General features: G+C 42.1%; 1 protein-coding gene across 2 annotated transcripts; it reads right to left on the bottom strand.

Moving 5' to 3' along the window:
* Nucleotides 1-1,950: 1,950 nt before the first annotated feature.
* On the bottom strand, nt 1,951-20,688 carry LOC123993343 (transmembrane 9 superfamily member 2-like). Of its 2 annotated transcripts, XM_046295398.1 has the most exons (18): nt 20,384-20,688; nt 18,182-18,249; nt 17,996-18,089; nt 16,640-16,767; nt 16,246-16,375; nt 15,847-15,974; nt 13,680-13,791; nt 13,463-13,542; nt 12,777-12,882; nt 12,575-12,622; nt 12,025-12,157; nt 11,732-11,851; nt 11,433-11,490; nt 11,081-11,240; nt 10,717-10,868; nt 10,444-10,555; nt 9,983-10,154; nt 1,951-2,975 (listed from the first exon to the last, which is right to left on the bottom strand). In XM_046295398.1, exons 1-18 carry the CDS (start codon nt 20,516-20,518, stop codon nt 2,908-2,910), a joined length of 2,004 nt encoding a protein of 667 aa, XP_046151354.1. In that variant the 5' UTR covers nt 20,519-20,688; the 3' UTR covers nt 1,951-2,907. The 2 variants fall into 2 exon arrangements, with proteins under 2 accessions (XP_046151354.1, XP_046151355.1); XM_046295399.1 differs by lacking the exon at nt 12,575-12,622.
* Nucleotides 20,689-22,207: the final 1,519 nt, after the last annotated feature.

Here is a 22,207-nt window from a genome sequence, read left to right as displayed (position 1 = left end):
ATCCCTGTGCCCCATTACTCAGTAAGATTATCCCTGTGCCCCATTACTCAGTAAGATTCTCTGATTATACCTGTGCCCCATTACTCAGTAAGATTATCCCTGTGCCCCATTACTCAGTAAGATTCTTTGATTATCCCTGTGCCCCATTACTCAGTAAGATTCTCTGATTATCCCTGTGCCCCATTACTCAGTAAGATTATCCCTGTGCCCCATTACTCAGTAAGATTCTTTGATTATCCCTGTGCCCCATTACTCAGTAAGATTATCTCTGTGCCCCATTACACAGTAAGATTATCCCTGTGCCCCATTACTCAGTAAGATTCTCTGATTATCCCTGTGCCCCATTACTCAGTAAGATTATCTCTGTGCCCCATTACTCAGTAAGATTATCCCTGTGCCCCATTACTCAGTAAGATTATCCCTGTGCCCCATTACTCAGTAAGATTATCCCTGTGCCCCATTACTCAGTAAGATTATGCCTGTGCCCCATTACTCAGTAAGATTAAGCAGCCTGCCAGTGTTGCCAATAAACTCAGGGTGTTATGGGGACTGTGGAGTGCCCATGCATGTCCTTGAAGCCTCTTGAGCCTGTGAACACCACTCTCTCTGCCCCTGTACCGTCTGGTTCCCTTTCAAAGCACCTCTTGTTACTGAGCTGCACAGTGTCTCATTGACTGTTCCCCTCCACTACCAAGGGAACTGCTCTAGACAGCCTTCTGAGAGGTACACTGTTCATGTTTGCCTTAGTCAGTTTGGCTCTCTCATCTCAGAGGTTCAAAAGAAGCCGGCTGAGAGCTCTAACAAAATCCCCATCTTGCCTGAATGCGGCCATGCGTCATGGTAGGGCTCCACTGACTCCATATTTGCCCACTTTGCAGCTTCTGTAAAGCGTAGATAGTATTAGTATACCATGTCAGTATTGGTGTTACTTTATCTTTGCACTTTATCAGAGCATAGTGCATTAAGTATCCGTCGATATGAAACAGGTTGCAATGTACTGTAAACCATTACCAGGGATTTTATTCATGTTGCGACCTCAAAATATTGGTTAAAATATTCAATACGGTAAAATGTACATAACTCGTACAAATGTGTGCATATTGATTCGGAAATGTATTGCTCAAAGCCATGATGAATGTACAGTATATGTAGAGATCAGTCTCTGACCATGGTCTTGAGGAACCATAACGGTTGGTTTTCATAGTACCTCAAGTGAAATTGTTCAATCTAAAGCAAGCTCATCACAGACCTGTTGGTTACCAAACTGGAGCATGGTGCTGATATTGTGTTACAGTAGTTCTTTTCAGCATTGGTTCTTCTCTGTTCTGAGTGAAAGTCCTTCAGCAAGTGTAATCTGTATGCATGTTGAGAGGCTGAAGTGTTACGTATGAGTGAAATAGACTCGAGTGCTGAGAACCTCAATTTTCAGCTATTTTGTTTAAAAGGTAGTTGACTTGGAGAGATAGTTGACAATAGACACTATTGTAAAAAGTACTGTGTGATATGTTTCCTGTTCAATATGTCATAGTGAAACTAAAAGTAAACATGTTTTATATGCAGTCCTTATTTAAAAACTAGAGATGTGTGGATTTCTATTGTGCTTTTTTTTTATAGTTCATAATTTTCAACATGGTCCGAGGATGTGTTCATTTATAAAAATTAATAAAATGTGAGTTTGGACAACGCTGAACAGAACTCCTTCAATGCAATGTCAGTAGTACGAGTGATGCTTTTCCTTTAAAGAGGCAATCCGGCATTTGAAAAACAGAGGCAACCCAGTCATTTGTTTTGGTAAAGTGTTTGATTCTTGAAGAATATATGCCTGTATACCATTCATTTAAGTAAAAATAATTAAATGTGTACCAATCCCAGGTTGCCTCTTTAAAAAGGTGGGGAAATGATGTCACCAAGTTCCATCTGAGTATAGAGAAAGTGAAAATGCAGTAGTTCTTCCCAATGAATCAAATGTATTTATTATTTGTAAAAACATTATCACCTTAGGCGATGACTCCACACTGCTAAAAAGAAAAAGCTGCAGTAGTTTTATACATATTAGTTACAGTAAGTTACCTAATAAGAAATACTGTAATGCATTTGCGTAAACTACCAACTTGCTTCCTCCTGTGCCGTGTGAGATATTACAAAACAAACAAAAATATATATATAATGTCGATGAGCCATAAGCTTGGCCTTACATTTCCACTGTTATAGCAAATTAATCTACGACGTGCTTCTTAAGCACGGTTGCTATTTATTCTTATTTTCATATAAACCAAAATATAGCCATAATAAGAGAACAAACGGATTCTATCATGGCATGGTCATTTATACAGTAAACTATAATACAGGTCATTAATGGTTAGGATTCTATAGCCCCAATCTTCACCTGTCCAAACAGATAAAAACTTAACATTCTCTTTATTTTTAAAAGGACAGTTCCATATAGATCACATTTTTAAAGTATCGACATTTATATATTCTCATGACAGCAGAGGTTTTGAAAAACAAAACACGTAAATAGACGTTTGGGGTTCTGAGAATATAAAAGCAAAATAAAGTACGTATTTGATTTGCATTAGAAAGGGAAAATAAAAGTATTCCAGCTCATCCTTCACCACCCACCACTATGTAGTCGCCCGTTCAATTAGATGTTTGGAACTAACCTGGAGGATACAGGCGCAAGTCAAAATCAAACATCACTTCATCTTAGGCAGACGTTAAAAGCAAAAAACAATGACAGCAACATATCAAGTTTCCGAGCTTAAAACAAAGGAAGGCCTTCTTCAGGTCTCTTCTGAGATATGTGATGGTTTCAAGTCAGAGTGTATTCAAAGGGCTTCCTTTCCTCATAACGGTCCACTGTAAAAGCGCTGCACTGGGAGAGCAGGGATGCCTGGCCTCCTTCCTTTAGTCCACCTTGACCACACTGTAGATTTTATTTACAAACCAGAAGCAGGCAAAGAAGCCAATGGTACCTGCGAAGAAAGGACAGGGTTTCATTTCTAGAGGGGAAAATTGTCTTTCGACACACATTACTGCTGTATACAAATGACAGGGTGTACATTACACGCAACATAATACATACGATGCGTCTGACATGGGTAATGTGCAATGTACACGTCTCGTACAGACACTCATACATACTACATATTTACACACTGCCCTCGCAAGACAGGGTCACGTTAGGACACCGAAATTGAAAAGAAAAACATTGAATTTGTAATCTTGCAAGAACCCACATCAGCCTATTGAAACACCTGGGTAAGGCATGGAGGTAAGGCGCGTGTGGCTTTTGAACGGGATGCGGTTTCATCGACACAGGGATGATTTTAGCAGTGAGACGCGGGCCCCGTGGAGCGCAGGGAGGAGGGGAGCAGAAACTAATGAATAAAAACACAAAACTAATGAAAGAGCTCAGGGCGTGGCACTTTAGGAGCATATGCTCCCAAAATAACCCTGGCGTCACATCGTGTAGCCGCCCGGCTCGCTATCCCACTCAGCACCACCAAATTCTCCTCCTTTAAAAGACTGATCAATTCCGACTGAAAGAGGTGGCTGGAAAAAAGAAGACGAAGCCACAAGCCTGCCAAGGCAGTTGGCAAAAACCAGCATTCGGTTTGGCAAAAAGAAATCAAGAGATAGCTCAGTTTGTTTCAGCGCCTCTCTGGAGAGAACCCAGTAGATAAAATGTTAATTGGGCAAAATCCCAGGAGATGAAGAATTCGTCAAACTCAAAGCCTGTATCTGACATCTCAATGGGGGCCGTACAAGAAACTCCCGGCTTTAGTTTTGATCAAAGTTTAGAGGAAGTGAAAAGAAATAAGAAACGTCTTTTCTTAAAAAAAGGCAATTAGGAATAGGGCAGATTAGGATTATTCAGATGAAGACCCTGAGCGGCCGGGGAATGAAGATCTTTTTATTAGATTTATTTTCGGTAGCGATGATCAGCCCTTTCCAATACTGATTATCCCCGTCTTAAGATAGGGTCTGACACTGCTCCAGCAATACAGGCTACTTATTTGGCCTTAAAATGCCAAGTTCCTATGAGGATGTCATCATAAAGCCACAGGCCGACTATGGAAAAAAACCCGAATGGCTTCAGTAGTAGTTTTGTATCGACTTTCCTTACATGGTGTCCTATGTCACATACAGTGGGGCAAAAAAGCATTTAGTCAGCCACCAATTGTGCAAGTTCCCACACTTAAAAATATGAGGCCTGTAATTTTCATCATAGGTACACTTCAACTATGACAGACAAAATGAGAAGAAAAAAATCCAGAAAATAAGTATTTGCTCAATAACAAAAGTTTCTCAATACTTTGTTATATACCCTTTGTTGGCAATGACAGAGGTCAAATGTTTTCAAACAAGGTTTTCACACTGTTGCTGGTATTTTGGCCCATTCCTCCATGCAGATCTCCTCTAGAGCAGTGATGTTTCGGGGCTGTTGAAAGTCCATGTTGCCCAGCAACTCCCTCCAAAGATGTTCTATGGGGTTGAAATCTGGAGACTGGCTAGGCCACTCCAGGACCTTAATGCTTCTTACGAAGCCACTCCTTCGTTGCCCGGGCGGTGTGTTTGGGATCATTGTCATGCTGAAAGACCCAGCCACGTTTCATCTTCAATGCACTTGCTGATGGAAGGAGGTTTTCACTCAAAATCTCACGATACATAGCCCCATTCATTCTTTCCTTTACACGGATCAGTCGTCCTGGTCCCTTTGCAGTAAAACAGCCCCAAAGCATGATGTTTCCACCCCCATGCTTCACAGTAGGTATGGTGGTCTTTGGATGAAACTCAGCATTCTTTGTCCTCCAAACACGACGAGTTGAGTTTTTTGGTTTCATCTGACCATATGACATTCTCCTAATCTTCTTCTGGATCATCCAAATGCCCTCTAGCAAACTTCAGATGGGCCTGGACATGTACTGGCTTAAGCAGGGGGACGCGTCTGGCACTGCAGGATTTGAGTCCCTGGCGGCGTAGTGTGTTACTGATGGTAGGCTTTGTTACTTGGTCCCAGCTCTCTGCAGGTCATTCACTAGGTCCCCCTGTGTGGTTCTGGGATTTTTGCTCACCGTTCTTGTGATCATTTTGACCCCACGGGGTGAGATCTTGTGTGGAGCCCCAGATCGAGGGAGATTATCAGTGGTCTTGGATGTCTTCCATTTCCTAATAATTGCTCCCACAGTTGATTTCTTCAAACCAAGCTGCTTACCTATTGCAGATTCAGTCTTCCCAGCCTGGTACAGGTCTACAATTTTGTTTCTGGTGTCCTTTGACAGCTCTTTGGTCTTGGCCATAGTGGAGTTTGGAGTGTGACTGTTTGAGGTTGTGGACAGGTGTCTTTTATACTGATAACAGGTTCAAACAGGTGCCATTAATACAGGTAACGAGTGGAGGACAGAGTAGCCTCTTAAAGAAGAAGTTACAGGTCTGTGAGAGCCAGAAATCTTGCTTGTTTGTAGGTGACCAAATACTTATTTTCCACCATAATTTGCAAATAAATTAATTAAAAATCCTACAATGTGATTTTCTGGATTTATTTTCTAATTTTGTCTTTCATAGTTGAAGTGTACATATGATGAAAAAATATGAGAGGCCTGTAAATTAAGTGTGAGAACTTGCACAATTGGTGGCTGGCTAAATACTTTTTTGCCCCACTGTATTGGGTGTGTGGGTGTGTAAGACAAGGCGCCAAAGAGCGCTGTTACCATGTCAACCCTTTGTCCATTTCTAACTGTTCCACACCACAGTAAGGACAGAGGGAGGCAGCTCTGTTCATCACAGCATTGTTGTGTGTGGACACGAAGTAAACGCCCACATTGCTCTCATGGTACACAGCTATATATTTTGAGTGCCAGCGTGGGGAAGTTGCCATAACAGCCGTAGTCAGGGATGCTGGTGCATCTAATAGAATCCATGGCAACTGGTAAATTGGGCGCTGCCTCACATCGATTTTCTAGGAGACCAAAGTCGCCATCTCTAAAATACCTTTAGGATGGTTAACCACAGATCAAGTACTACAAGCAGCAATGTCTAATACGTCCGTTACTTGTTTGCTGATGCCACTTTTTTAGGTCGTGTGCTCCGTTTTAACAGTGCTGATAATAGCTAAAGTCCAGTCAAATATCTGAGGAGACCAGGGGAGGGTCTGTTGATCTTGGATAACATGTCAGGTCTGATGAACACTATATGTGCGTTCGGAAAGTATTCAGAACCCTTTCATTTCCCCACATTTTGATACAGCCTTATTCTTAAATTGATTAAATTGTCCCCCCCAATCTATAATTAAAAAATATATATATATATAAATATATATAAATAAATATATATAGAAATATCACATTTACATAAGTTGGATGGGGAGTGTCGCTGCACAGCAATTTTCAGGTCTCACCAGAGATGTTAGATCGGGTTCAAGTCTGGGCTCTGGCTGGGCAACTCAAGGACATTCAGAGACATTTCAGATGGACAACCATCTCTGCAGCACTCCACCAAATCAGGCCTTTATGGTAGAGTGGCCAGACAGAAGCCAGTCCTCAGTAAAAAGCACACGGTGGCCCGCTTGGAGTTTGCCTATAAAAAGGCACCTAAAGGACTCTCAGACCACGAGAAACAAGATTCTCTGGGCTGATGAAACCAAGATTGAACTCTATGGCCTGAAAGCCAAGTGTCACGTCTGGAGGACACCTGGCACCATCCCTATGGTGAAGCATGGTGGTGGCAGCATCATGCTGTGGGGATGTTTTTCAGCGGCATGGACTGGGAGACCAGTCAGGATCGTAGGAAAGATGAACGGATTAAAGTACAGAGAGAGATCGTTGATGAAAACCTGCTCAAAGGGCGCTCAGGACCTCAGACTGGGGCGAAGGTTCACATTCCAACGAACAAGTAACTGAATGGCTGGGCCACTCAAGTCCGGGCTCTGTCCTTGAACCTGATCGAAAATCTCTGGAGAGACCTGAAAATAGCTGTGCAGCGACGCTCCCCATCCAACCTAACAGAGCTCGAGAGGATCTGCAGAGATGAATGGGAGAAATTCCCCAAATACAGATGCGCCAAGCTTGTAGCGTCATACCCAAGACGACGAGGCTATAATCGCTGCCTAAGGTGCTTCAACAGAGTACTGAGTAAAGGGTCTAAATACTTACGTACATTTGGATTTGTTTTTTATATTTAATGCATTTGCAAACATTTCTAAAAACCTGTTTTTGCTTTGTCATTATGGGGTAGTGTATGTAGATTGATGAAGGGGAAATGTCAAGGGAACTGAATACTTTCCGAATGCACTGTATAATGCATGAGCAGGAACATGGAGGTGACCAGAGAGCAAGGCTGAGTGCTGTTACGCCACAGCTCCACTGACCAGTCCCCCCCCCATACAGTTGAGTGAGAGGGGTTTACTGTGTAGAACAGTCAGTCTGGCAGTCAGTCTGGCCTTTATAGACCTGACAGAGGGCAGCCTTGTCATGTCACCTCCTTTCTCTCAGCATATGCATGAGCTGCTCAGAGCCAGACTTGGCACAGGAACCAGGAAGAGGCAAAGTCACTAAATATAACAGATTCATAACACTGGTCTGTTTCTCTGCAGTATAAATTACCACATTTATACTACAAGCTAACTGCACACTACTCCTTTAACATTATGTTCAACCATAAAAATTGCCTTTATTTAGTCTGTTTCAAGGATCCACTCCAGCATCAAAGACAACTTAAAGACATTGCTGGAAATCAGAGACATCTGCAGTAAAAGTTTTAAAAGGTTACATTTAGCACAGCGTAGCTGTACCATGGCCTCATTTCTATTACAGCATATTGGATGACAGTCATTCATATTCCATTCACCCAGTTCAATGTAACATTGATATATTTAGGCTACCACATGATACTCAAAATGTCCCTATACCCATCATGAGGTTGCTACAACCTAGCCTATGAAAAGTTTACAACGTAGGTGCACAGGTCGATAGAAAAAATGATTAGTAATCAAGGTTACAGTGACAATACCGCTTTGCACACTATTGCCTGCATCTAGCTGATCTTGGGTGTAATCATTAGCCCAACAGTTGCAAAAAAGAGTTATTGCACAAATTTAGTTATGTTTACCTCAGTTTCATTCAGTTTGCTTCCATTTAATAAATGTTTAACAGAATCGGCAGAATTAATACACCCCTGATCACAGTTCATTTTCATAGCATCCACAAACAAACAGCATGATCCCTTTGATCGTTGTATAATTAATTAACGCTGTCATGGGTGAAAAGGGAGTACAGGAGGGGCTGAGCATGCACCCTTGTGGGGCCCCTGTGTTGAGGATCAGCGAAGTGGCGGTGTTGTTTCCTCCTTTCACCACTTGGGGATGGCCCGTCAGGAAGTCCAGGACCCAGTTGCACAGGGCGAGGTTCAGACCCTGAGCTTAATGATGAGCTTGGAGGGTACTATGGTGTTGAATGCTGAGCTATAGTCAATGAACAGCATTCTTACATGGGTATTCCTCTTGTCTAGATGGGATAGGGCGGAGTGCAGTGCGATGGCGATTGCATAGTCTGTGGATTTACTGGGGGTGGTAAGCAAATTGAAGTGGGTCTAGGGTGTCAGGTAAGGTAGAGTTGATATGAGCCTTGACTAGTCTCTCAAAGCACTTCATGATGACAGATGTGAATGCTACATTTAGTTTCGTTACCTATGCTTTCTTGGGTACAGGATCAATGGTGGACGCAACACATCAGCTGTCTGACCAGGCAAAAAGAAAATAACCTTCCAAGGCAAACCTTCATATCATAACTGCTAGCCTCTACACACAGCCTACGTCGTTTCCCCCACATTAGCTAATGTCATAGTCAACATAACTACAAGAGCAGTTACACCAAGGCGCCCCAGTGGCAATAAATTAATAAAACCAAAAGCTTACCTTGACTTGGAAGAGTTCCAGTGTTTGATAGCCATAGCCAGCAAGCTAACATAGATAGCATCCCTCTGAGTAGGCTAAACTAGCTGCATTCATTAGCTAAGTAACTGAGAAATATATATATATATATATATATATAGCTAGCTCCTCCATTTAAGAAATGAATGTTAAAAACGGTCAACTAAATCCCCACATGCTAGCTGTAGCTTATGCTTTCAGTACTAGATTCATTCTCTGATCCTTTGATTGGGTGGACAACATGACAGATCATGCTGAAAGTTCAGTATAGTTCTCTAAAAAGGATAACTTTAATGTCTCACTATTTTAAATGTTTCTGAAATTCACTGAGGATCTTCGCTCCTGCTTCCTCTGAGGAGCCTCCACTGAGCTGTACTGCCAGTAATACCAGAGGTGTGACACCTGTGAGGGGGGGGGGGGTGAACCAACAAAAGTGGCGCAACACTAGTGCATTCCTAGGTTTATGCCCTCACTGGAACAGGATACGAGTTCCTGGATCCTTGTAAATGTGTACAGGAATGGTCCGAGCTGCCCCTTCTGACATTAACCGACTGGGATTCTTCAGAAACTAACCAATTCCCATTCCCCATGCATAAACGGAAGATCAATATTCAGTTTAGAGTAATTAACACGTTTAGCCTATTTATACATTTGACCCTTTCTGTTATACACATGTTTTACAGTGTTCTGTTTGTGACCCCTCAAGATGCAGGTTGATGGTCACTAAACTTGGAGATGGCTGTTGGATGGACTGTTCTCATCTGTTGATAGTGAATGATGCCAGACTGGAGGTACCGGGACAGAGAACACACAGATAGCTACTACAGAGGACCTGTCACTGTCATTCATAAAACTGCAAGCAGCAGCACTCTGACACCCAAGTACTTGGTGTTGAAGGATGGGCAAGTTAATGCCTCTTAACCATAGTCCGTGAACAAACAATAGGACTGGTCTTTGCAACTTACATATGGTAAATGTTTCATTGAGGTGACGCCGACCTGTTTCAGTATCACAATCAAAGCCTGGCTTACGCAGTGTTCCCAGTTCACTCACCTGTGAAGAGGAAGAAGATGAGCACCATGATAGAGGTGTAGCCAAAGTAGAGGATGGTGCTGGCGGCTCCTACGATCTGCAGCTTTGAGAAGAAGTAGTGGACGGCGTAGACAAACAGGTAGACGGCCGTGAAGCCGCTGGTCAGGAAGGAGCGCCACCACCAGTGGTAGTCCTACAGGAAACAGGACTTAGGTTAGGCTACAGACAGTGGCAGTCTGACTGTAAACAGTCAAACACATTATCATTAGGTAATTAGTAAGCCAGCAGTCAAAATTAAGTCATTGTGTTGTCATTTCCACCCATTTCGCCCACTGGGACGTCCCAGGAAACTCTACCCTGGAAAATGTTTGTAATGTTATTTCGTAGTACACCACAATCCACATCTCAGTAACTTAACACCTAAACGTTTCAGTAGACCGTTACTCTGAGAGAAAGACCCGTGAACAGTAGTTTCCTCTCACCTCTGCACACAAGTGGAAGTAGCACAGCAGAATGGTGGCCTCAGAGCAGGTGATGAGGAGGATGATGAAGACCAGGAAGAGGAAACCAAACATGTAGTACATCTGGTGAGACCTGGAACAGAAGATAAAAAATAAAAAAAACTTTATCACATCAATCAGTCAAACAAGACTCCCAGCTAAGAAGGTGAGTTGCTTCAACCACAAAGATAAGACACAGACAGATGGTCGGACAGATGACAGACACACAATTGTATTACTTTCCCCCCCCCCTACCAGATACTGTTGAGGATGAAGAAGAGCTGGATGAAGATGCAGCCGAAGGGCAGGATGCCCCCCATGACGATGCCGGGGACAGGCTTGGTGAAGAAGGACTGTTCTGGGATCTGTCTGGGGATCTGGTTGGTTCTCACTGGCTGCTCAATGGCCTGTAACATGGAGCAAGACAGAGGTGTGATAACTCACCAAGACATGGAAAGTTGTACGCAATACCATATTTATTTTTAAGGGCTGGGTATTAACATGGACAAAATATCATGGCCCGTAGTAATAATCCATCTTAAAGTAGGACTGCTGATCTAGGATCCGTTTTGTAATTGAGATTACATGGACAGAGGGGGAGGTCTGATTTTGGACTCACAGGTTTCTTGAAGCCGAAGTAGGCGCCGACGAAGGTGAGGGGCACGGAGATGCCAAACCACAGAGCTAAGATAGCCACTAGCGTGCCGAAGGGGATGGCAGCCGACGATCCCTCCACCCACAGGATCAAGTTCATCAGGAAGAAGTCTGCAAATACAATCCTGGGGCGAGAGAAAGGAGAGATGTGAACCTTCTGTACACATCTCCCTGTTAAAAGGAGGAGAGGGTGTCAAATGAATGCAGCTATGGATTCTACAGTAAGAGGCCGTCATTGTAAATAAGAATTTGTTCTTAACCGACTTGCCTAGTTAAATTTTTATTTTATTTTTTACAAATGAGAACAGCTGACCTACCCTGGACACAACAGTGCTGTCAACAGGACATTGGTCTTCCATTTCTCACCACCGAAAGCTGAGGACACACAGGAAAACAAGGGTTCGAATTCTAAGCTGTAAACAGGGCATACAGAATAGAGAGACTGTTCAGGCAGAACAGAAATACATATCTAACTGAATGGTTGGATGGAACGTCATGGTCCTGAACTGACAATGACCTGGCTTTGCATTTATATCGTACCTTTCTAAAAACGCAAATCTCAATTTGATCATTCACGTGTGGTACGCTGGTGTGTGTGTGTGTCAACGAGGCTTACTCTTGTAGAGGCGTGACGACACATATCCTGCAGGGGTCCCGAGCAGAACCCACAGCACCACAGAACAGGTCATCAGAGCCCCTCGGTTAGCTGGAGACAGGAACCCCAAGCAGGCCAGGACTAGAGGAGACAAACCTACATCACTACACAGAATACTCACACTACAGTTATACAACAACTCAAGTTAAATAAGAGACGGTAATAACTATTATACTAAAGAAAAACCATTTTGAAGACGCTGTAATGCATTGCGAGTGTACATTGCTTATTAAATCTGAGGAAGAGTTACTTACAGAGGGTGATGAAGGTCATGATGAAGATCTGGGTTCCCTGGCCGAGGAACACAGAAAGCAGCATGCCCTTCCTGGGAGGCCGGAACACATCCCCGTGCACCTGCTTCCACCCAGACTCCTCCTGGGCATCCTCCTATTGGGTTAGAGTGAATCACAACCAATCAGAACGGTCAAAGTTATGCACATATAAATTGCTTTGTTATGGATCAGCCAAATCACCAAGAGTGAGTCATTAGCCTATCTTCCAGCTTGTCTAACACATGCCAGTGCAGCAAAAAAAAACACATCAAGACACATGACGTTGCCACATTAGCCAATGGCTGTAAAATATGGTGTAGACATGAGCTCTCAGCTTAGCCGAAAAGCAGACAAAAATTGATGGAATCTTTTTTTTTTTTTTTTTACTCAAATGACTTGGCAGCTGTAAAATGATGGCCTGCACTACACCATATTTTTAAAAGTTGAAGTTTTATGACGCCTCAAGAGAAGGCTCCCAGAAATCACAACACCAATCCCCAGTTTGTGCTCAAATGGCTTTCGATGAGCTTACATAGGATATGGATTTTCCTTGTAGTGATGGAACCTTTATCAAGTCTCCCTGTGAATGTGAAATGTTACATGGGTTTCATTCTTGTAGGTCGGTAAGAAACAGAACACACATGAACTTTTGGCAGACAAATCCTCTGCCATGTCCGTCTCACCCATTCACTCTTGAGGGATTAATTTGCGTACAATAGAATCATCTGGTTTACCTGGTCCACCTGGTTATACCTGGCGATGTCCTTGTGCAGGGTCCTCAGCATTATCATAGCCACCATGCCAGACAGGAAGAGCACGATGACCAGAGAGTTCATAATGCTGGAAAGAACACAGGTCACACACAATTAACATGGCTAACAGCAGCAGAGGAGCACCATATTCTAATCTACTGTATAACAGCACTGGAATGGGAATATTTAACGTGACTAAAGTTCCTATCACATTTAGAGCGATCAACAACATGTTTAGAGTTTCTGTTAGACACATGAGTTCCAGTGTTCTGTTTGTGACATTTAAGATGTGGGTTGATGGTCACTAAACTTGATGCTGCATGTTATGGATTAAACTGATATCTATTGATAGTGATTGACGTCAGACCGGAGGTACAAGGACAGAGGACTTACTGATTCTTATTGTATTTTGTGAAACACTGATTTTGTTGCAGCAAACAAAGTCACTACCTTTTGTTTTGACTTCCTACAAGCTTCTCGGGCTGGTGTTTACCTATTAGGATATACGGGCTCTCTCAGAGAAGGCCTGTTAGACATTTTCTCTACTGTTAAGATTTGGCCGGGGTAGACCATCATTGTAAATAAAAATGGGTTCTTAACTGACTTGCCTAATTAACAATTATAATAAAAAGTATCTTATGAGGGCTGTCTTGAGAGACCTAACGGACCTGAACCACTGGATGTTGGTGTGAGGCATTGAGACCAAAATGTAATCCCATCTGGAGGCCCACTTGATGTTATTGTTTTCCTGTGGATGAAGAAAGTATTATTCGTAAAAGAGAATACTTCAATTAACTATGCTGAGGACCACAAAAATGTTAAAATGGTGTACTTATATGTGCAAAACAAATCATTGTGGTTAATCGTTCTATTGGTCTAACATACCTCGAAGATGACAGAGTAGGTGTATGTGATCTTCAAGTCACTGTCAAACTCTCCAGGAACCTCCATAGGAAGGCCTTCACATGTCGGTTTTTCAGCATCAGCATTTTTGATACTGTAAATCAAACAAACATAAAAACCCACTTATATCTGGGCAAGCGGAACAGTTAAGTACCGTGGCTTATTTTTGAATTAAATTCAGAGCATGTCGGTGTGTGTTTGAGGCCGTAGGTTGGAATTCTCCTGAAGAATCTGATATTTATCAGTTTGCCCTACTTTGACACTAGAAAACCATGAGCCAAATCAGAGGGCGCAGGTGTTCCCAAAGCATATCCTTAATCCCACGTGGGGAAAAATAGCACATCTCAGTATGGATGGAGCGTAGTTCATAAAGCATGAACCATCTCATCAGCTCAGTGACAGGTACATAGCCTTTATATGCTACAGTAATAGGCCTAATATATCTGAATGATAAATGTATATTAATCTCCATCGACCACTGCGTATTATGGCTAGTTCTACAGCCGGTAGTTCCCGGGGGGGTCACCTATTTTTTATTATGTAGACTAAATAATATTGTTGTTGTTTTTTAAAATGTAATTGCAGCTGCAGCAACAAAAAAAAGGCCTATCATTCGAATATTGTCGCTTTAAAAATAAAAAAAATCGTTGCGCACGCGGTCACAGTCTCAATCCCATTCAATTCCTGTTCAAGGTTTATATTAATGACCTAGATGTCAGATGTCCTACATTTGTGGGCAGCAGTCCGTTTTCCTGAAATACCAATTTGAATCGATTGATCAAGTGGTTATAGCCTATTGTTATAACCTGGCATACAGATTGATGCCATATCCAAGTTTTTATACGGCATATTTTATATCATTTGAATAGCCTTACAACATCTGTAAAACGTTTTCGTTAGGCCTATATAAAAGTGTCCAGTTCTGAGATATGCAACATCGCAGTTGCTTTTATGACAAGTAGGGCTCGAAATTAAGGGCGTCACAATTCTTCTTCTTCTATACATCAAAAACAGACTCCAGGACAGTTCTGGGACGATAGATCCAATTCATACAACCACTGCAAATCCCAAAAGTTTAAAAACGACAAAACTGATGGAACAGACATTGTGCTTGTTAAAATGTTGATACATTATTATTTCTGCACATTGTAGGCTAATGCGCAGCAATGCACACATGGCAATACGCGCAAATGTTCCATAATGCAAGTAGGCCTCGCGGAAAACACCATTCTAATGCGCACTGCACATGATAGGGGTTTCCTTTTTAGAGGCAAATATTTGCATGTGAATTTGTGGCTCAGTTGACAGCCGCATTCATCTATTTTAGTACGGTTTCTATACTTAGCCTATTAAAATACATGTCCTACGCAAATCAAGGAACCGTCATTGTTGTGTTCTCTCTCCCAGCTTCATGGTTTGAAAGAGGCACATAATTCCAGTCCATACTACAGGCCTACAGTATGCATAGCCGAATCACCATATATTTAAGAGTCCAGCCACCCGGCTCTGACCCCTTTTTTCCCCACGCTGGCGGGACCACCATTCGGACTGGTATACATTTCTAACCGGGCCGTGGGGTGGGGGCATTCCAATGATTTGGAGCCGGCACTGTTGTAACCTAATGCATTGTATTTATAACCAGCTACAACACAAAACCCTTTAAAAAAGTATTATTATATGAGGGTGCTTTCAGTGCTTCATAAGCAGAGTTTCATGTGTATACAGACGATGGCTAAAACTGTTCATTCAAGCACACATATTCATGAATATGGTTTAATGGATTGTATAATTAGGTTTGGACATTTGGAAATCATGCCATAACAATAGAACTGCCAATTAATTTACCTAATGATACATGGTGAATTTACGCCTGCCAGATACAGCAGTGGAAAAAAATATATATATATATTTATTTTAATTTAAAGTAGGTGTTTCGGCCTCTTGTGATATGTGGAAATGACACTGATCAACAATCAAATCAAACAAACGAGTGGCAAACAGTTTTTCAATGAGTATAGGACAGTGCATATTCATAGACACCTACGGAAGCGTCAGAGACAATAAGTTCAAGAGCTGCTATTGAAAAATGAATACATCTGCTAACACACACACCTGATTTCCTCTGTCTGGGTCTTCCTGAAGTTCTTACCTCTTGGGCTCCAGTGTGGCAGCCACCAGACGAGCTCCTCTCCACCCCTCCCCCTCCCCATTGTGGTAGGTGATTTTGATGGCCACGTGGTTGAAGATGTAAAATGTATTCTTCTTGTTGAACTCCGACTGAAAGTGATAAAGATGCCAGCCAATTACCCCCAGATTCCATAGTGCATACTTATACTAAACACAACCACGTACAAAACAGGTCATCATTAGAGCTATTCAAAAAACAGCATGTCTCAGTCAAGGTCCAAGCGTATGATGGTGTTATTATATTACTATAACAACACAGCCTGGCTTGAACTACAATTGCCATAGCTTCAAATCTCTGGCGTTATCAGATTGATATTGGGCAACCATCCTGTATGCGAGACAATGTAACAGTATGGCTCACATTGATGACACAGGCATCTTTAGCCCGGCCATCGGTGGTGACGAGGCAGCCAATGGGGAATCCAGGATTGCAGTATTTCTGGCTGTCTTCCACATCATAGCACCAGGTGACTGGCATGTTGTCAACAATCCTGAAAACACACACATTTTTTGTTAAATCCAATTAAAATACTCTAAATACACTGGGGGGGGGTCACTTGCAGGGTTTTTAGTTGAAACAAATCTGTTCATCCATCTCGGTCTAACCAAAAGCTGTTCAAAAACACAGTCTTAACCAGTTGTATAGGATTAGTGTCATGCTAAGAGGCCCTACTATACTTGGGGGGATAAGTGGAACGGTTTCTGTAAAATTACATAGAATTATCTCAACTTATTCATGAGAAAGATTAGCTCACCAATGGTGCTGGTAGTTCAACTGCATTCCTCTCTTAAGGAAGTCCAGCATGTTCTTATCCTCGGGTTTGCCCTTCGTATAGACTTTGGTGCACAATTCCTGGCATTTCACATCTTTTTTGAAGTAGAACTGAGGGAAAATGGAGAAGAGAGAAAAAGAAAAAAAACTTTGTAAGACCTACTGGGTATAACAGGAAGAACAGGGCAGACAAGATAGCGTGAATAGCCGGTCTTTCCAGGAGTGATTTGACAACACAAAACAATGCAATCCAATACCTGAAAGCTGAGCCCAGAAGACCTTTAGGGTAATTAAAGCCCAGTGGTAGATCAGACTATGAATGAAACCTGCAAGGAAGAGTCGCTGTTTGCAGATGGACCTGCAAACTGCATTGTTAGGAGATCTGAAAAACTACAAATCAACGATAGGAAATATCATTATACTCTTAGGTAAATTGTTTATTTTTAGAGCACTATCAGTAGAAATGCTACAAATAGGGAGGTTCACTGTCAAAGTATTATACCATTTTGCTCTTTCCTTTTTGCAATACATCCTTCGCAATACATCCTTCGCAATACATCCTTCGTATCGCAAAAGGAAATAGCAAAATGGTATAATACTGGGAAATATGGTGGACATCGGCACAATGGAGTTAAGGTTAGAATGAAAATGGTGGATTGGCTGCCTGTGGGTGGAAATCCAGCAATTGCAGAAAGAGGAAATTAGGAATATATGTGTAGCCTAATTAGTTAACTACACGTACCATACATGTGAGCGAAAATAGCTCCAAGTAGCAGTATTGCTGTAAGTATTATTTTAACCAGGTTCTCCCCCCATTGCTGCAACTCCCCTACGGACTCAAGAGAGGCGAAGGTCGAGAGCCATGTGACCTCCGAAACACAACCCTGCCAAGTCGCACTGCTTCTTGACACACTGCTCGATAAACCCGGAAGCCAGCCACACCAATGTGACAGAGGAAACACCGTCCAGCTGGTGATTGAAGTCAGCTTGCAGGCACCCAGCCCTCCACAAGGAGTTGCCAGAGCGCAATGGGAAATTAAATCCTGGCCGGCTAAACCCTCCCCTAACCCGGACGACGCTGGGGCAATTGTGCACCGCCTCATGAGTCTCCCACACACAGCTCGGGATGGAACCCAGGTCTGTAGTGACACCCCAAGCACAGCGATGCAGTGCCTTAAGACCGCTGCGCCACTCGGGAGGTGCTGTTAGTTGACTTCAATCAAGTGGGGATTAGAACTTACTCAAACAATTAACAGAACCCAAAATATATCTGCAATATTTAAAGGTGATCTACTACCCCCCCAACCCCCAAGGAAGACATATGATGATTGAGTTCCACCTTGTATGGTGACGTCTCAATTCTCTCGCCAAATAGCACTTGGCCCAGGTTCTCAGACGGTCTCTTCTCGTTATCATCTTTGCAGAAATCAAAGCTGTGAAGAAAAGAGATGACAATGACTGAGCAATGATCCAACAAAAATAAGATAAAGTAAAGACATATGTGCCAGTCAGAGCAACTACTTACACATCATATTCATATGGCAGAACTGATTCCACTGAGTCCAAGCGATTCACAAATAGCTGGATGAGAGTCTGTAAGGAAAGAGAGAGGGTCTGTAAATAGGCATGCGACAGTACAATGTAAAGGGAAAACATGGATAATTATTGGGTTGTCAGTATTGGTATTATTTCTAGCCATTTCAATCTGTATCTTTACACACACAGGGGCCAAACATTTCTACTTAAAGAAATGACAATATGTTTTCCAATCATTATTCTAGCTACAACCTCTGCTAGTTAGCTATAGCGTAACTTACAACCAGGCACGGATTACCAATCTGAACAGACTTGTTCGTCAACCTTATGAAAAGATAAGCATTGCATGATTCATGTTTTTCTAGCTAGCTAGCAGGCCACTGAGCAGCCAGCCAGCCGTGGGGCCTAAGCTGCTAGAGAGTTAACGAGTTAATGATCAATCAAGTCTAGTTCTCTAACTAGTGAACAATAATTGGGACATCGTCAAATATCTTATAGCCCACTTCAAATAATGATATCAAAGTATATTGGTCACGTACACAGATGTGGATAAAGCTTTGGATAAAAGCGTCTGCTAAATGGCATATATATATATATATATATATATATAGATGTTATTGCAGATGAAGTGAAATGCTTGTTCTAGTTCCAACAGGGCAGTAATACCTAGCAATCAAAACACACAATCCATAAAAACAACAAAATGTCAGAATGCATTGCTCATTCTGACATTTTGTTGTTTTTATGGATTGGAGTGTGTGTGTGTGTGTCTATATATATATATATATATATATACATACACAGAACATACATATAAATGGTATGTAAAGATATATGAATAGAAAAGGTGTGTACAGCAGTAGTTATATAGGATGAGCCATGACTAGAATACAGTATATACATATAAAGTGGTTAAACCGGCATGTAAAAACTATTAAAGTGACCAGTGTTATTACTATGTACATAGGGCAGCAGGGTAGAGTACCAGGTGTTAGCCGGCTAGAACAGTGACTGAGGTTCAGGGCAGGCTACTGGGCTGAGGCCGGCTAGTGGTGACCGTCTGATGGCCTGGAGATTGAAGCGGTTTCTCAGTCTCTCCCAGCTTTGATGCAACTGTATCGTCTCCGCCTCCTAGATAGTAGCGGGATGAACAGGCAGTGGCTTGGGTGGCTGAGGTCCTTGATGATCTTCTTGATCTTCCTGTGACACTGGGTGCTGTAGATGTCCTAAAGGGCAGGCAGTTTGCCCCCGGTGATGTGTGACCGCACCGCCCTCTAGATAGACCTCCAGTTGTGGGCGGTGCAATTGCCATGGCAGGCGGCGATACAGTCCGACAGGATGCCCTCAATGGTGCATCTGTAGAAGTTCAAGCCATATTTCTTCAGCCTTCTAAGGTTGAAGAGGAGCTGTTGCACCTTCACCACGCTGTCTGTGTGAAGGGAACATCATTGTAAGTGATGTGCATGCTGAGGAACTTGAGGCGGTTGACCCTCTCCATGGGGGCGTGCTCTCCTTGTGGATGGGGGCGTGCGCTCTTTGCTGCCTACTGTAGTTCACTATCAGCACCTTCATTTGATTGATGTTTAGGGAGAGGTTATTTTCCTGGCACCACTCGGGTGGTGGTAATCAGGCCTAGCACTGTGTCATCCGCAAACTTGATCGAGTTGGCGACGTGAATGGCCACGCAGTCATGGGTGCACAGGGAGTACAGAAGTGGGCTGAGCACGTAACCCCACTTGTTACGTAAACGTTTTGATAGTTTAGCATGTAATAATAATAGCTGATAACGCCACATCTGTGTGGCGATGCGTTTTGGCCGAGTGTACCTCCGACTAACTTACGTCGAGACGGTAAACATGTACATTCTTTAATGCATTCCTTGTTGTACCTAACTATGTTTGTCCTGTGCAAATGCGTTATTTTTTTAGATGCTGTTCTCCGTAGTACTTCCAACTCATCACCACTTAACTCCATTGTATCGTAGAGTTGAATTCTCAGCCAATGATAGTTACAATAATAACTTACTCCTGGTGTCACTTGACTAGTTAGCATGTAGCTAACGTCAGCAACTAACTAACCACCCAGCTAGCTAGCTAGCCAGTAGGAATGAGAAAGTACAAATGGAACATTTATAAACTTCAATCTGAAACCATGAATATTTCAAAGAACACCACCATCAGTGTTAATTTACCTGACAATCATCACCTCCTTTACCGTCTTCACAAAAGCTCACTGGGGCTAAACCCGGAAGGTAGAATCCTGAACAAATACTGAAGGCAACTAACGTGAACACAAGTACAAAATCCATGTCTATCCGCGTCTTCATTGTCCAGGTTTTGTTGCAAACTTAAATTCACTCGATGTGTAGTTACGTTTTTAATTCTGCAAGGAGAAGTAACGTTAGCTAGCCAACTTCTCAGCCACTACGAAGACGGCCAGTTGAGTTTAGATGGGTAGCTAGTTAGCGTCCAACACTTCGTTTGTGTGATTGTCGTGAGGAAGAGGGAGGGGCGATACGTTTGATTGGTCGGTCTGTCAGACTCTTCCTCTTTGGTTTTATTGGCGAACTACAAGCAAAACGTGTATTATCGTCACCAACTGGACGGCGGTGAAGAAAAAAAATCACTAGAAAAGTTAATTCCACTACAGGGAAGAGAAAATGTACAGGGTGGGACCTGAGATGGTGGGACCGCACGATTCATTAATCCATGTAGCGCCTCAGATGTCACATCTCCTAATCATAGAAATACCTCAGCTGCATAAACAATGATGTCAATCTTTGTTATACATTTTATGTGCTGTTTACCATTTTGCTAGATGTGAATGCACCAATTTTTACCATCTTAAATGTAATGTAATGATAAAAGTAGCACAGTCCACTGTCTTCACATGTAGCATGCCTGGATCCTGCTGATGACACTCAGCCCTCAGTGCATGTTCTTCCAGACTCTTGTCTTCTCTGTTATTTTATACATCATTGGTCTTCTCGGTAACATCATGTCATTTGAAATTTAGCAAACTACCTAAATTCTTATTCTTCCATGCTTTCAATGTTCTATATTTGTATGTCTTATTTAGAAAGTATGCTGAATATCCCATTACATTAGGAAAACATGACATGTACATTAAAAAAAACACAAAAACATCTGGATCCTTACTATCTGGGGTCCTTGGGGCGGTATTACCACATTGAAGTTGACATTTACAATTGTTATCGTTAGGAAAAGGGCTAGGAGGTTATCGAAAACGCTATCCTAGCCTGCTACGAAAATCACTTCTGGTCTGAACTGTATCGAAGTGGGGTGAAGTTAAGGCAATTCCACAAATTATAGATGGATGTCAATTCTTAGATAAAATGCAATAGCAAATTCTTAAGAACTACTCTTACTTCTGAGTGTTTCTCTTCAACTTTGAAACGGAAATATATACGACAAGATTTCACAAGGATTTATATAGTCATAATAAGAACCAGATACATTTCTTTTCCTGTATCACCTAAAGCTAAATCAATTTTGTTCATCTCAAAACAGTGAATGACATTTGCCCATGTAATGATTTCTTAAGACACATTCAGCAGACGCTCTTATCCAGAGTGACTTGCAGGAGTGAGCGCATACATGTCATACTTTTTCTTCTTCTCTGTAGTAGACCCCCGTGGGACTCGAATCCACAATTCTGGCGTTGCAAGCGACTTTTGGCAAGCGACATGCCAACTGAGCCACACGAAAAACATCAGAACATGTTTTCTTCACATGTCAACTCACTAAAACCTTTTGGAATGCATTTCAATATGGTTTACATATAATAATCTTATTAAACTCACTTTAATTTAAAACAGTGCCAGATTTGGTTTCCTAATGTGGGATAGAAATGATGCATTTATTTACAATAATTGTATTATTATGGAAACATATTTCAAACACAAATGTTGTTTCTTAAAATCTACCCCTCAGTTTGTAGTATTTTTGAATGAGGTTACATGAAGTCTTTGAATTTAGTACATTCTAAACAAGCC

The sequence above is a fragment of the Oncorhynchus gorbuscha genome, linkage group LG13 (genome assembly GCF_021184085.1).
Source record: "Oncorhynchus gorbuscha isolate QuinsamMale2020 ecotype Even-year linkage group LG13, OgorEven_v1.0, whole genome shotgun sequence".
In the NCBI taxonomy this organism is placed as follows: domain Eukaryota; kingdom Metazoa; phylum Chordata; class Actinopteri; order Salmoniformes; family Salmonidae; genus Oncorhynchus; species Oncorhynchus gorbuscha.
The sequence above is the reverse complement of the archived record's forward strand: the minus strand, read 5'-3'. Positions and strand labels throughout refer to the sequence as shown.

Coding starts and splice junctions, on each gene's coding strand:
- LOC123993343 (XM_046295398.1), bottom strand. CDS start 20,518: ATGAAGACGCGGATAGACATGGATTTTGTACTTGTGTTCACGTTAGTT. Junction 12,883..13,462: donor ACCAACATCCAGTGGTTCAG/GTCCGTTAGGTC, acceptor TGTTCTTTCCAG/CATTATGAACTCTCTGGTCA. Junction 11,241..11,432: donor ACAGCACTGTTGTGTCCAGG/GTAGGTCAGCTG, acceptor CTCTCGCCCCAG/GATTGTATTTGCAGACTTCT.